At 38.3% G+C, this 15,933-nt stretch overlaps 1 protein-coding gene across 1 annotated transcript in view; it reads left to right on the forward strand.

The window, feature by feature from the left end:
* LOC126458111 (mucin-17) overlaps positions 1–15,933 on the forward strand; it is a 211,722-nt gene that overhangs the window by 56,573 nt on the left and 139,216 nt on the right. Inside the window, exon 8 of the mRNA XM_050094940.1 lies at positions 654–716. Coding sequence (XP_049950897.1) covers positions 654–716 — 63 coding nt within the window. The remainder of the gene's footprint in view (positions 1–653; positions 717–15,933) is intronic.

Consider the following 15,933-nt stretch of genomic DNA (forward strand, 5'->3'; position numbering starts at 1 on the left):
GGATAGGTTGGTACTCACCACGCAAGGATATTAGAAGTATTTAAGCTTCTGGACAAAGTTATTCCATGGACGTAGAATGCGAACACATTCACACAACAACTCACACATGGCTTCTGTCACTGGAAACTAAGGCCCAACTGTAGCTGTATTTATGTATGATGTGTGAATGTGTTGGAGTTCTATTTCTGAAGAAGGACTTTGTATAAAAGCTTAAATATTTTTGGTATTCTTTTCATTGTGCTTGTCTGCAACTCAACATATCTTCTATGTAGTGTGTAGCAATTTGTCCTTTCCATGTTGTTACATCGTGGAATTTCCATTGCCCAGTTACTGATCTTTCACTCTTCTTCATGTCTTCCAAGTCACGATTCATTTGGGTCATTTGTGGTGTTGCATTTCAAATTTCAGGTTTCTTTCACATTCCCGACTCTAGTTAGTACAGGAGACACTAAATTTAAATTTCTTAATCCTGTTTTACTTACCTTGACATAATTTTTTTTCTGTATTTTATTGAGTATTGTAATAAATATATACACATTCATCTGTTGTGACTTTAATCTTATTTTAAAGAGAAAAATGCTTGCCAGGCCAATGCTGAGGAAGGACATTACATGTATTCTCTGTGTTTAGAATATGATCCTCTTTGTTTTCAGGATCATCCATTTACAATGAGCACCATCCACCTAGTGGCAGTACAGAAGCTGTGCACAACCAAGGTAAGTGACAGGAATTATAAATGTTTCAGAAGGTGACAGATAACATTCTCTTGTAAGTTGTGTCAAACAAACTTCTTTATAGTGAATTATATGTTTTTTTCCCAGTTGGCCACTTTTCAAGTAAACAGTTTTCTTATTAAAAACATGAAAAGTGGAAACTGAACTGATCTGTTTGGTTCTTCTGACATTTTATAACAATATTGCATCTAAGTTACATTCCATTACACAAAAATATTTTAGAAATTGAAGGTATCTGAATTCTGATTGCTTGTTTCTAGTGATATAGGAATTATCTCGCCAAGACTTTATTAGCCATTCCTTATTACTTTTCTTTGACTGTTCTTCGTAAGTTTGTTTCAGTTCTTTATGCATTTTATTTTCTCTGAATTTCTTCTGTTCCCATCCTGAATATTTCTTGTTGTGTATTCCAGCTCTTCCTTCCTTTTTAAATTTCCTCAGATTGATTTATAGTTTCTCGCTACCTTATCAGCACTTTTTGTTTGTGTCTACTTCACTTATTTCTTTTTTTTGCGTGCTTACATTCAGTTCTTTAAAATTAATATAAACTGAGGGCACTATTGTATAGATTATTATTCACATTAAAGATTAAGTTATATGTTTTGAATAACAAGTGAAACAGAGCTAATGCCTTCATTCATACCTTCAAGGCAAAATTTCTGTATTAATGAATGGTGAAAAAGTAAGATTTAAATGTCTGTTCTTTCAAATCATTTCATTGTAAAATGTGACACTGAAAACAAGAGGAAAAATAAATAAAATATGAAGCAGGGTCTGTGGAGGAGTAGGATAAATAGTCTGATGCGATTTTGTCAGAGATATCTAACTTTGGTTCAATTCATCGTCATGTTTTTGATCCTTTCTGTGTTAATATTATGCCTTATAGGTTTCCCTTGGTTAAAGTTTTAATTCCTTCCATATCCTTACAGTACTGGTCACAGTACACCGCTGATTCTTAGGTAGTTGTGTTGCTTCATTGAAAATGCTTGTTCACCGTAATGCTGTATCATTCAGAAGCGATAAACAACTGCTTGATACAGAAACTATTGAACTTGTCTTCTGCTGAGTATTTCATTAGGTCTCCCAAAAGACAGGTGACTGTTGTTCTTACAATTATGCATGTTTATAAATGAAATTCCGAAAATGTGTTCCTGCTTTTCAGATCCTTCAAACTGCTTTGTCTGTATGTATTTATAGTACAAATGTGCTGTATTTAAACACTGGTTAAGTTCCTTTTCTTACCATCATTTCTTTCGATCATTTCAGTTTATTTCCGTCCTGAACTTTCAGCCCAGTAAAATTAATGATGTAGTGCAGATGTTAAATGCTGTATTACAGTGATATTTTACATGATTGATTGCTCAAGAAAAGTTAACTGCATTAATACTCTGCTTCTTTGTATTGTGTCAGTTGCAAAAGATTTGGTATTCTGTCTCGAATTTTCTCCAAAACATTTAGATAAAATCTTTGCATTGCAGGAGTACAATGTTTTCTGAAATGAATGCCAGTGAAAGATTAAAATAACCTATTGGATCGGCTTTGCAATACTTTGAGCTGTAGGAACATTTATAATAGGTGTACTCAAAATATCATTCTGTCACTGTTTTTCTCTTACAGCTCCATGGTTGCAAAGATTTAGTTAGCAATTTCACTGATGTTACAGTGTGTCATTAATTTAGGAAATAACCCGTGGCTGCAGTTGCGTGACCTTTAGAATATCTGTGAAATTTGGAGTTGTGGATGGCAGATTTGATTCAGACTGTATGACGTAATTTGGTAACGTGATTCCATACTACCACCAATAATGGGCATAAAAGCTTCTGTTGCCTAGCGTAGATCACAGTTAAAATCTTTCGTGGGGATTCATTTTTCAGATGTTGCTTACAAAACATTGAAGGGTAGAGTAGTTATCTCTAATTTCTCTGTTGCACCTTGTACTGTTGTCCAGAAATATGTAGTTTCTAGTAAGCAAGTACTGTTATTACTGATAATTTTGTGCTGCGTTCCTTTATACCAAATATAAGAGACTTTACAATACATTTTATCTGCTTCTAAGAACTTCATACAGAACAGTAAGTATTTCTGCCTTATAAAAGAATAGATGTGGTTGACATGTCAAGTGGCCTAGAAATGGTAAGTAATCTTATTGTATGCAGATGAGAAGTTATTGCAGTTCATTGATAGCATTATAGGCCGTATGCTTTTGTTAGCCACTGAATGCTGTTTTATACAGTGAGCTGTGTCATTCCATGTTTGACAAATTCAGATTTTTTTTTAAATTTAATTCTTAGCTTGGAGCCTGAGTGAACAGTGGCCATCGTCATAGTTACCACCACCGTCACCACATACTAAAGGCAACATCTTGTTGATTTATTCTGTCTATCACCATCTATAGCATTTGCTTGTAGTTGATGCAGATCATTCACTTTGTAATATGGATATGTTCTGTCTTCTTGATATGCAGTGGTAGTAAATAAGAAAATTTCATAGGGTAACGAAATTGGAAACACATTGATGATTATGTAATAGCAATTGACATACAAGGGACATATTGTTTAATTTTAGCACAATTCTCAACATACAAACATGCAATGCTAATTACATTAATGCAGCAGAATATGCCATGATGATATTTTTATTAATAACCATGAGTCCAAATTTAATTACATCAATCAAGGTATTTGTTCGTCACAAGTCTTGGTTTGGTAGCTTACTTGGTGCTTGACATTCTCTAGGTATATTATTTGTCATTGCGAAAGCATTACACAAAAAGGTCTACAGTGGAATTTAAGACCTACACAGGAAAACTTCTTTCACTTAACCGGCATGACTTCAAAGTAGAGGTGACTCTTTGTGGCTTTTGTCAGTTGTTCATTGTCAAGTTTCATGTATTGCTGCAGATTTTGATAATGTGACACTTATTTTGACTTTGGCTGACTTACTTACATAATTATACTGGCCACACAAACCACAGTTGGTCCTTGGCCTCACTCAGTCCAGCCTTCCACACTTTCCTGTCATCTGCATCTTCATCTCTCAGACCCAGTATGTGCATGTCTCCCATGGTATTATCCTTCCATCTTATTCTCGACCGTCCCAGTGGTCTCTGTCCTTCAGGCTCTCCATCCATTACGGCCTTTATTACCATGTTCTCCCCTCTCCTGCTCAAATGTCCATACCATTTTAGTCACTTAATTTTCACACTCCCTATGGCGTCAGGCAGTGTGTATAATTGTCGGAGTTATTTGTTTTTCCTTATTCTCCATTGTTCATTTTCTTTCACTGGTTCGTATATTTTTCTCAGTATTTTATTTTCAAAAGTGATGAGTTTTTTCCTCTGTTTTCTTTGTCAGGGTCCATGTCTCACTTGCATAGCACACTATTGGCTTGATGATGGTCTGGTACATTCTTATTTTTGCCTGCTTAGATAGACAGGCAAAGATCGCATTCTATAAAAGGAAAGGACTCCTCACATCAAATATGATAAGTCTGTCGTTAAGGAAGCGGTTAATAAAGACCTTTGTTGGGAGTGTGCTTCTCTACGGCAGCGAAACCTGGACACTTGGAGAGGACGAAAGAAGAAGGATTGAAGGATTCGAAATGTGGTGTCTGCGAAGGATGTTAAAAATTCCATGGACGGCCAGGATGACAAATGAAGAAGCCCTGCAGAGAGCGGAGGAAGTTCCAGTTCTTTGGAAGACGGTCAAGAAGAGGAGAGATATATGGATGGGACACATTCTGAGACATGAAAGTCTTCTCTACACTATAATGGAAGGCCTTGTGGAGGGCAAAAGGGCAAGAGGCAGACCTAGAAGAAAGTACATAAGCCAGATAATGCAGGACCTAGGATGCGGAAGTTTCACGGAATTGAAGAGGCTGGCCGACAATCGCACTGAATGGAGAGCTGCTGCAAATCAATCTTAGGATTGGCAACTTAAGAAGAAGATAGTAACTTTGATCTTTGGCTGACTTAATGAATATGAAAGAAATCACTATGGAATGAGTAAAGATAATTAGTCACAGTGCAGTAGAGGCATAGAGTGTTAAGATAGACAAATTAAGAAGAAATGGTAGCTCTGTTTTTGAACTGGCATTCTTCTCCAAAGCACACAGACACTTGAGCATGCTAGTTACCATTCTATTTTATTTAAATGTGTCTTGTGAAGGGAACATAAATATTTGATAGGACTTACTTGAAGTAATTTTGCTCCATTAGGTGTTGTCTAGAGACCAATTTCACAATTTTGCATGACACAAAACCGTTCCTATTTTGCAAACATAGGAAGTATAATAATTCTTTGTAGGCTTGGTAACTGCAGCATAGGTAAATGAGTTTAGGTTGACATTATCAAATGAGTTAGACGGCACAAGGAATTACTTTGCAATTCAATAATTTTCTCATTAAAACATAGCTCTGTTTAAGCAGCAGTTATCTCGACAACACTTGCATTATGCAGCCACCTGTCGTTGACGTCATGAAAATGGAGTTCCTTACTCTTTCAAGAATAGAGCTCCTTAGTCTTTGGAGTGTAAAAAACAAGTCCACCATACTATGCCTTCCCCTTTACTTCTGTTAGCTTGCTTCCCATTGGTAGTTGTCACTCTGTTCTATGCATTACATTACAGTTTAGTAATACACCTTTTCCACCAATCAGTCCTCATTTATAAAAAGAGTTTCACAAATAAATCACACTCAAATATGGATAAAAAAGATATCAAACTCTCTAAGTCTAAATGAATTGCTTCTCATAAAATATGTTATCCTAAGACACAAGTAACCTGCACATTTTCAATATTAAGTAAGGACGTGAGAATTTAGAAGTAAGATGATCTAGTTTTGTTTGTAATGGTGTGTGTATTAAATGCTTTTGGAGAAATTCTACCAGAGCCTCTGGTTATAAAAGAGACTCCTTTATGCCATTGGAGACAGGCAGATGCTTCTCCAGACAGGCCCACAGCTGGCTAAGCTTGGTTCATGCCACATCATTTCCGGTACAGTAGCACAACCTTGCTGTTTTCCTCACTGGAATACCTCGGTCCCATTTACAAACAGAAATGTTCTGTCCTGCGGTATTTCTAAAGAAAACCATCTTATAAGTTTCTAAGTTGGGCTGCAAGCTCACGGCTTAAATCTGTTTTCTCAAGTGCTCTGTAGTTAGTGTTCCTTGCTAGAAATCTGTTAACATATTGAAACATACACTCAGAAGTTCTTCAATGACTATTTGCATGGCTTGGAATGCCTGCAGGTGTTCATATTGTAATATTGCTAGCTACCATGTTTTAGTTCTTGATTATGGTCCTCTATATTACTCAGTGCCTCCCCTATAAGGTGAATGATTGTCTTAATTCATCCATTGTTTATACCTCATCTAGCATTTTCCAGTATTGCAGTAATAAAAGAAATGTTTGACAACAAATACTTTGACAACTACATAACCTTAAATGAGTTTTTGCATTGGTTCACCTTGTGTGGTAGTTTTCACTTTGTGTTTATGAGAGTCTTAGGTCTCACAGAAATACACGGAGAACTGGGCTAAGGGGAGTTTTCAAACCAGTACTTGAAACAAATGCTGTGTGTTAAAGCACATTGCACTCATCCCGTATTGATTTTCAGTGATACGCAACAGTTAAGTAGTATGAATATGCCTGTAACTCACTACCATGAATTTGAATGCTTGAGCAAGGGAAGCACAAATCCTTATAATGAGACTAACTCATTATATAACAAAATGTAAACAGAGGGATTGCGACACTAGAAAATAGTAGTGAAATGCAGGAAAACCTGCAGATGATCGACAGTTGCTGCAGGGAATAATGTAAACAAATGTAACATATTGAAAATATGTAGAGTGACCATTATTGTGTGATTATACAATTGCAGAACAATCACTGAAGGCAATCACACCCATAAAATATTGGGAGTATAAGTACAGAGTGATTTGATGTGGAACAACACATAAAATTAAAGAGTGGGTAAGGCAGATACCAGACTGAGATTCATTGGAAGAATCCTCAGAAACTGTTATCCATCAACAAAGGAAATAGCATTATTTTACTAATGCCAGGAGGGGGATTCCTAATGGTGATGGCCTGTTTAACACCCATTTCGACCTCAAACTGCCCCTGGTCCACCATCATCATGAATGAGATTCCATTCTTAACATGAATGCATATTCTGGAGCTCTTTAGATTTTTAACTTAAATCAACTTACCTCTAGTTCCTCCACAGACTAACTGAAATGGATCCTTTATATAGATAGGATTTTTGGATCAGGGCCATTTCTACCTCATGTCTTCCCAGAAGACTACTTTGGGCAGCAGTTGCTGCTTTACTGTAGTGCAGGCTTATCTACAGCCTCCAACTTGCCACATTGCTCACATCCAGTATCTTTGATTATGTGATGGCAACCTGCGAGAACTCTTTTTTAAGTACAATTTCAGGTCCATTTATCACATGGCTGTCTGGGAGTTTTTGTTGGCTTCCACCACAAAGGTTTGTCCGTGCAGTACAACCTTTTGGTTGATTACCCCCAATTCTATGTCGAGACCTTCTGGTTCTGCACCCTTATCTCTAGGGTGTGTTTGAAGATACATCCTTAAGACGTTTTGGTACCCAAATTGATACCTTTGTGGTCTTGGAGACCTCAGCCACTGTCTTGATTAGCAGCTTCACGTCCACCCACGTACATACCTTGGGCACCATTTCCCTAAGCCAGTCCACTGTTTCAGTCCCCACAAAAACAAGATAAGAAGACTTTTGTCCAGATAGACCTTCCTGAATTTGGGTCCTGGGCTTGAATCCACCCTTATTCTTCTCAAAGATAGCCATCTGAACAAGCTTCGTCTGCTGTGAAGTGATGTTGACCAGTGAATGTCCCCGTTGGACAGCTGCCATCATGAAAACTGAGACTGCAGTAGTGTAGGTCTGCTTTCCATTTCCTGTCTCTGTGTTTTCTGGATCCATGTATCCTAAGAAGTGGGAGTATTAGACTCCTTCCTTGTTCTCTTGTTCCGTGTCTTAAGGTAGAAGGAGTCTGATTACCCCCTTCACCCTGAGAGAGTCCTCTTTTGGAAATCTTAGATTCCAGACCTTGTAGTTCCTGCAGTTTATGTTTAGGTTTTTGTTCTTTCAGTAATTTCCCCCCTTCGGTCCTCGGACAAAGATGTGATTTTTGACCTAGTCCAACTTCTCAGTAACGGTTTCCCCTTCTTGGACTGGTCTTTTGTCTGATCCAGTTGTGGAAACAGCTTCCATCAGTTTGAATCCCAATGCTAGGGTGTTTGAGGTCTCTTCAAGTCCCTCAGTTTTTGTTTTGTTTCCACGAGAGTTGGGGATGTATTCAGTCAACACCACAGACCCTCATGTGGTGCATGTCTAATTACTCAGGGAGATCGCCAAATATCCTTGAAGCTCTTTCAGTGACACATCTTCCCATGTGCCAAGCACCCCTCACTGTGGATCACGTCACACCTTTGTTGGATAATCAGGGAAGGACTGTGGGAGCGGTTATGGGAGAGATGGTGCATCGTGGGACACTCTTCATCTGGTCGGTCGGCTGAAGCCTGTTCTGCCACCAGTAGCTGCAATACAAATATCATAGCCGTTCAGCTTCAGAGTCTCTCCATCCGCACAGTAAGTACTTTGGCATGGCGCTGTCCCTCGGAGAGTAAGGAAACAGCACACAAAGCATTTATTTGACCAATATTTGAATATTGTTTGCCAGTCTGGTATCCATACCAGGTAGGATCGATGGAGCAAATAAGAAAGAGTCAAATAGCAGCAGCACATTTTATTATAGGTACATTCCGTAAGTGCTGAAGCATCAGAGAGATGCTGCAAGGGTGCAGTTTATTATTAAATTTCCAAGAGCATATGTTTGTAGCAGAGTCAGCCAAAATATTGTGTCCTCCTATGTATGTCTTGTGAAAAGACCACGAAAATAAAATTAGATAGAAGAGTCAGCCAAAATATTGTGTCCTCCTATGTATGTCCTGTGAGAAGACCATGAAAATAAAATTAGATAGAAGTGAGCCCACAGAGAGAGTTACCAGCAATCATTCTTCCAGTGAACCATTCGTGACTGAAACAGGGAAAGGGGGAAGTGACACTGTTAGACAAAATACCCGCCGCCCACACCGTAAGGCGGCTTGTGGAGTATAAATGTAGTTGTAGATATAGATGTAATCGTAATCCTCATCTCCAGGTCGACTTTTCCCAGTACACAGGCAAGCTGGAGAAATTTTTAATGCACTCACCCATTGAATATTACACTTTTACGTCTGAACTGTTTTACATAATTATGGTTGTATTCTTTTTATTGAACACCTATGAAGTACAACATCTTCATTGATATTGTCATTTAGTGACAGGTAATCCCTAGCAGATTCGACTTGCATAAAATCTGTAGTAAATTTGTTCCAGAGCAGATCATTGATCACTTCGCTGTCTGTCTATGCGACTTTACTGCTGTGTTAATGAAACCTTTACTTTAAGAAATACAATAAATTGACATTTGTTTTTATCTGTGGAGGAAGGAATTATGGATGCACTTGTTTTCTTACCTCGCTTCTCATGAGCATAGGACCTCACTGGCAACATGAAATATATAATTCTCTCCAATATAAACATATTGATGAAATACCCCTGGAAGTGTATAGCTCTGCTAGAAAAATAAATTATTATTCAGTACTTGCTTCAATTTTCTACTTTACAAGCAAGATAGAAATTCATCTGCTGATAAATCAAAGTTCACAGTTATTATTATTATTACTATTTTTATCTACATGGCACCAATCGCAGAAATTCTTAATGGCACATCATTCATTGCAATGCGCTCCATCATGTCCAAACTGGTTCCACCTGATGAGTTGGGTAAGTTTCACTTGTCTCGTGAATCTGAGCATTACATTCATAGTCACATGCAATGAATAAATAATGGCTTAGAAATAAAAAAGAGCCATGTGATAGGTACTTTTAGGTTCAAATGAAATTATGCAGATAACTTGTGTGTTTCTGGATTACCACACTCTCAATAAACTACTCAGTGCCAGACAAAGGAAAATCCAGGATGGAATGCAACAACTCAGCATCTCTGCTATATTGTTGTAAACTACACAGTGTGTAGGTTGCTACAACATACATCATCGATCTGCTTTGCATACTCTAGATCTCCCTCATTGAATTATATCTTCCACTGTCCTTTCAACTATGTTTTCCAGTGAATATCTATGCCGTATTGTTTCCAGCTGTTCTTCACTGAGTGTGTTGTGAATCACATCAGAATAGTCCTTTACTTTCTCAAGATGCCAAGAAATTATCGGTACTGTCAATGCACATCCTTGGTTTCTGTTTTCCTGATTTTGATCTCCATAGTTAATTATTTGTAAGTCACATGGATCATAACTGGAACAGTTTTCAATGATGTGATGTGAAATGAGTCAGCTTTACAATTACAGTGCACTTTCTCACTAAAAAGTATGGCAACACAGACCATTCGCATGACTGTCTTAACCTATTAATGCACAAAACATATTTTTTGTTTTTGATTTTTATTGAAATTAAGTCAAAGTAGTTCTTTGTAAGGGAAGCAGCATGTATCAATGACTAAAATGTTTTTTTTTTTTTTTTTTAATTTTTACACTGTTATATTTCACATATGATAAAACATACAATGGGCATTAACATTTACAGTTCAGCAGCACCATTTATTATTTTATGTAGCAAGAAAACAATGTTAAATCTAATTTTATTCATAAAACTATATGTTACTGTTTTTCCAATTTACAGTTCAGTCATTAATGGCATTGGGAAAATAAAAACAAACTGGACTAAATCCAACATCACATTATTTCAGTAATATGTTCTGTATTTTGCACATTGTTTACCTATGATATTGCAAAGAACAAGAATCTGGGTGAAGACCAACATTACACTTTATGAAACAAAATTTTGTGCATTTTTCCGAGTTAGAATTTTGTCCACAAAGTGTCCAACACTGACTCTGTGGACATCATTTGGTACACCTTCCCTGGATTTTGGCATTGCCCCTCAAGGTTTAATCATTAGTGCTGATATCAGTAGAGATAGTACAACACTTCTTCAAAACTCCAACAAACTTTCTATACAGCATCTACGTACTGATGAGGCAGAATCTAACAAGAGAGCAGTACAATTTCTTAGAGTGTATCCCAGTTCTATACAGACCTCTTAGTTTGTTGAAAAGATCAACACCTCCCATCCCTTTGTTGTATAATTGTACCAAGGTTGGTTGAGGCATGGTTACATGCTTTCACTTCGCTTTACTCCATCTCTTGCAGGTCCCCTTGGTAAGACAATCATTGATTGCAGATTTGTTGCTAATGTCACTTGACTGTTTTTGTGCCAGCTTAACAGTATAAGGTGTTCATGTTGAATAACATGATAAGATACATGAGGTTCCATTTTTAGGTCTTTCAGAGGTGCTTTCCCAATCCTGTCTCTCTGGATAGTGAAAATGCAGTGTAATTCATGCTTGCTTAGTGATTCCACTCCCCCCATGAACCATGGACCTTGCCGTTGGTGGGGAGGCTTGCGTGCCTCAGCGATACAGATAGCCGTACCGTAGGTGCAACCACAACGGAGGGGTATCTGTTGAGAGGCCAGACAAACGTGTGGTTCCTGAAGAGGGGCAGCAGCCTTTTCAGTAGTTGCAAGGGCAACAGTCTGGATGATTGACTGATCTGGCCTTGTAACAATAACCAAAACGGCCTTGCTGTGCTGGTACTGCGAACGGCTGAAAGCAAGGGGAAACTACAGCCGTAATTTTTCCCGAGGGCATGCAGCTTTACTGTATGATTACATGATGATGGCGTCCTCTTGGGTAAAATATTCCGGAGGTAAAATAGTCCCCCATTCGGATCTCCGGGCGGGGACTACTCAAGAGGATGTCGTTATCAGGAGAAAGAAAACCGGCGTTCTACGGATCGGAGCGTGGAATGTCAGATCCCTTAATCGGGCAGGTAGGTTAGAAAATTTAAAAAGGGAAATGGATAGGTTGAAGTTAGATATAGTGGGAATTAGTGAAGTTCGGTGGCAGGAGGAACAAGACTTCTGGTCAGGTGACTACAGGGTTATAAACACAAAATCAAATAGGGGTAATGCAGGAGTAGGTTTAATAATGAATAGGAAAATAGGAATGTGGGTAAGCTACTACAAGCAGCATAGTGAACGCCTTATTGTGGCCAAGATAGATACGAAGCCCACACCTACTACAGTAGTACAAGTTTATATGCCAACTAGCTCTGCAGATGACGAAGAAATTGAAGAAATGTATGATGAAATAAATGAAATTATTCAGATTGTGAAGGGAGACGAAAATTTAATAGTCATGGGTGACTGGAATTCGAGTGTAGGAAAAGGGAGAGAAGGAAACATAGTAGGTGAATATGGATTGGGGGACAGAAATGAAAGAGGAAGCCGCCTGGTAGAATTTTGCACAGAGCACAACATAATCATAGCTAACACTTGGTTTAAGAATCATGAAAGAAGGTTGTATACATGGAAGAACCCTGGAGATACTAAAAGGTATCAGATAGATTATATAATGGTAAGACAGAGATTTAGGAACCAGGTTTTAAATTGTAAGACATTTCCAGGGGCAGATGTGGACTCTGACCACAATCTATTGGTTATGACCTGTAGATTAAAACTGAAGAAACTGCAAAAAGGTGGGAATTTAAGGAGATGGGACCTGGATAAACTAAAAGAACCAGAGGTTGTACAGAGATTCAGGGAGAGCATAAGGGAGCAATTGACAGGAATGGGGGAAATAAATACAGTAGATGAAGAATGGGTAGCTTTTAGGGATGAAGTAGTGAAGGCAGCAGAGGATCAAGTAGGTAAAAAGACGAGGGCTAGTAGAAATCCTTGGGTAACAGAAGAAATATTGCATTTAATTGATGAAAGGAGAAAATATAAAAATGCAGTAAGTGAAACAGGCAAAAAGGAATACAAACGTCTCAAAAATGAGATTGACAGGAAGTGCAAAATGGCTAAGCAGGGATGGCTAGAGGACAAATGTAAGGATGTAGAGGCCTATCTCACTAGGGGTAAGATAGACACCGCCTACAGGAAAATTAAAGAGACCTTTGGAGATAAGAGAACGACTTGTATAAATATCAAGAGCTCAGATGGAAACCCAGTTCTAAGCAAAGAAGGGAAAGCAGAAAGGTGGAAGGAGTATATAGAGGGTCTATACAAGGGCGATGTACTTGAGGACAATATTATGGAAATGGAAGAGGATGTAGATGAAGATGAATTGGGAGATACGATACTGCGTGAAGAGTTTGACAGAGCACTGAAAGACCTGAGTCGAAACAAGGCCCCCGGAGTAGACAATATTCCATTGGAACTACTGACGGCCGTGGGAGAGCCAGTCCTGACAAAACTCTACCATCTGGTGAGCAAGATGTATGAAACAGGCGAAATACCCTCAGACTTCAAGAAGAATATAATAATTCCAATCCCAAAGAAAGCAGGTGTTGACAGATGTGAAAATTACCGAACTATCAGCTTAATAAGTCACAGCTGCAAAATACTAACACGAATTCTTTACAGACGAATGGAAAAACTAGAAGAAGCCGACCTCGGGGAAGATCAGTTTGGATTCCGTAGAAACACTGGAACACGTGAGGCAATACTGACCTTACGACTTATCTTAGAAGGAAGATTAAGGAAAGGCAAACCTACGTTTCTAGCATTTGTAGACTTAGAGAAAGCTTTTGACAATGTTGACTGGAATACTCTCTTTCAAATTCTAAAGGTGGCAGGGGTAAAATACAGGGAGCGAAAGGCTATTTACAATTTGTACAGAAACCAGATGGCAGTTATAAGAGTCGAGGGGCATGAAAGGGAAGCAGTTGTTGGGAAGGGAGTAAGACAGGGTTTAGCCTCTCCCCGATGTTGTTCAATCTGTATATTGAGCAAGCAGTAAAGGAAACAAAAGAAAAATCCGGAGTAGGTATTAAAATTCATGGAGAAGAAATAAAAACTTTGAGGTTCGCCGATGACATTGTAATTCTGTCAGAGACAGCAAAGGACTTGGAAGAGCAGTTGAATGGAATGGACAGTGTCTTGAAAGGAGGATGTAAGATGAACATCAACAAAAGCAAAACAAGGATAATGGAATGTAGTCTAATTAAGTCGGGTGATGCTGAGGGAATTAGATTAGGAAATGAGGCACTTAAAGTAGTAAAGGAGTTTTGCTATTTGGGGAGCAAAATAACTGATGATGGTCGAAGTAGATAGGATATAAAATGTAGGCTGGCAATGGCAAGGAAAGCGTTTCTGAAGAAGAGAAATTTTTTAACATCCAGTATTGATTTAAGTGTCAGGAAGTCATTTCTGAAAGTATTCGTATGGAGTGTAGCCATGTATGGAAGTGAAACATGGATGATAAATAGTTTGGACAAGAAGAGAATAGAAGCTTTGGAAATGTGGTGCTACAGAAGAATGCTGAAGATTAGACGGGTAGATCACATAACTAATGAGGAGGTATTGAATAGGATTGGGGAGAAGAGAAGTTTGTGGCACAACTTGACCAGAAGAAGGGATCGGTTGGTAGGACATGTTCTGAGGCATCAAGGGATCACCAATTTAGTGTTGGAGGGCAGCGTGGAGGGTAAAAATCGTAGGGGGAGACCAAGAGATGAATACACTAAGCAGATTCAGAAGGAAGTAGGTTGCAGTAGGTACTGGGAGATGAAAAAGCTTGCACAGGATAGAGTAGCATGGAGAGCTGCATCAAACCAGTCTCAGGACTGAAGACCACAACAACAACAACAACAACAACTATTTTTATTATTAGATTAACAAAAATTCAACCAAAGAGTAACAATTATAGGAGAGCAGAGCAAACTGAAGTATGGTAAAGTAGATGCATACTGTGAATATGAAATAGTGAGAAAAGCAAGAGACAAGTGAGCTAATTAAAGGTGACAGCAAGCAATATAAGCACTAATAGCTAAGATATAAATGACTAGGGACCTGAAAAATTCACATTTTGGGATAGATGTGAATTCTGCCTCAGAATGCAAAAACAGAAAATTACCTAATAAATGCTATTTCATAAAAAGTTGTATGTAGATGAACTGTTTCACCAGAGACAGTTTGAAATAACTTTATTTTCTGCATATAAATACTGAAAAGTACTTAGTTTTTAGTTACTGGTATTGCTAATCAGCTAGTGAAATGCAGTTTCTAAAGATAACATGCATAAAGTTCCAATGTTGATATAATGTGGACACTTTAAAATGACAGTTTTACACAGCGGGTGTTTTGAACTATAGTTCCATCAAATACTGGTAGAGATCGGGCATGAACTACCTTATTTACGACATTGCCAACCTCAGCAGACAATTGCATGGTAGCCATTACTGAAGGATTTGCGTTGTGCATTGTTTTCTTATTTTTAAATGAGTGAAGAAATTAATCCTGACCCATCACAGAGTTTGATTATTGTGGTGTGCGTACTGTAAAACCTTCGGTACACACACCATCAGATTATTTGACTTGTCGCTCTAACGAAGTAGGCGAGTGTCAGCAATACGTCTCGTGGTGTGTTTATCTTCTGCCGTTAGGTCAGGCAATAGAAATGCCACTTGCACGCTTAGAGTAGCAGATTGACGGTGACCAACTTTAAACAGAACTTGATTAATTTTCACACTCATTTATTAAAGTAATAAAAAGCATAGAAATAACTTAACTTGGTTCTGGATGCTATTTACAATTGACAATCTGAAGTTCCTTTGGTCTTGGTACGTTAATCTTATTCTCACATATCTCTGATACTTGACAAAGTGTCTATACATTTCTCTTCATGGCTAAGTACAGGAATATGATAATCTTATTGGTCGCAGACTGAAACTTGACTATAGACTGGTACAGACAAATGCAGACTGATGCAGACTGGTGCTGACTAAAGCAGACTGACTAATTGGACGTCTGTACACTCGTTATAATACCTCGAGCGTTCAGGTATCACTGCGCGAGTGTGATCCACAAGGAGAAAAGGTTCTATGTTAGCAGCAATCTCATTGGCTGCGTTACATATTAATACGCGGATCGGCGGAAGCAGAATTTGGTCTGTCTTTATGGCAGCACCATCTCGTAGTGCGGAGATGGACGAGCGCTGCGCCTGCACTGTTGTGCTTAGTGGGGCGC

This window comes from Schistocerca serialis, chromosome 2, assembly GCF_023864345.2.
Source record: "Schistocerca serialis cubense isolate TAMUIC-IGC-003099 chromosome 2, iqSchSeri2.2, whole genome shotgun sequence".
Classification (NCBI taxonomy): Eukaryota; Metazoa; Arthropoda; class Insecta; order Orthoptera; family Acrididae; genus Schistocerca; species Schistocerca serialis.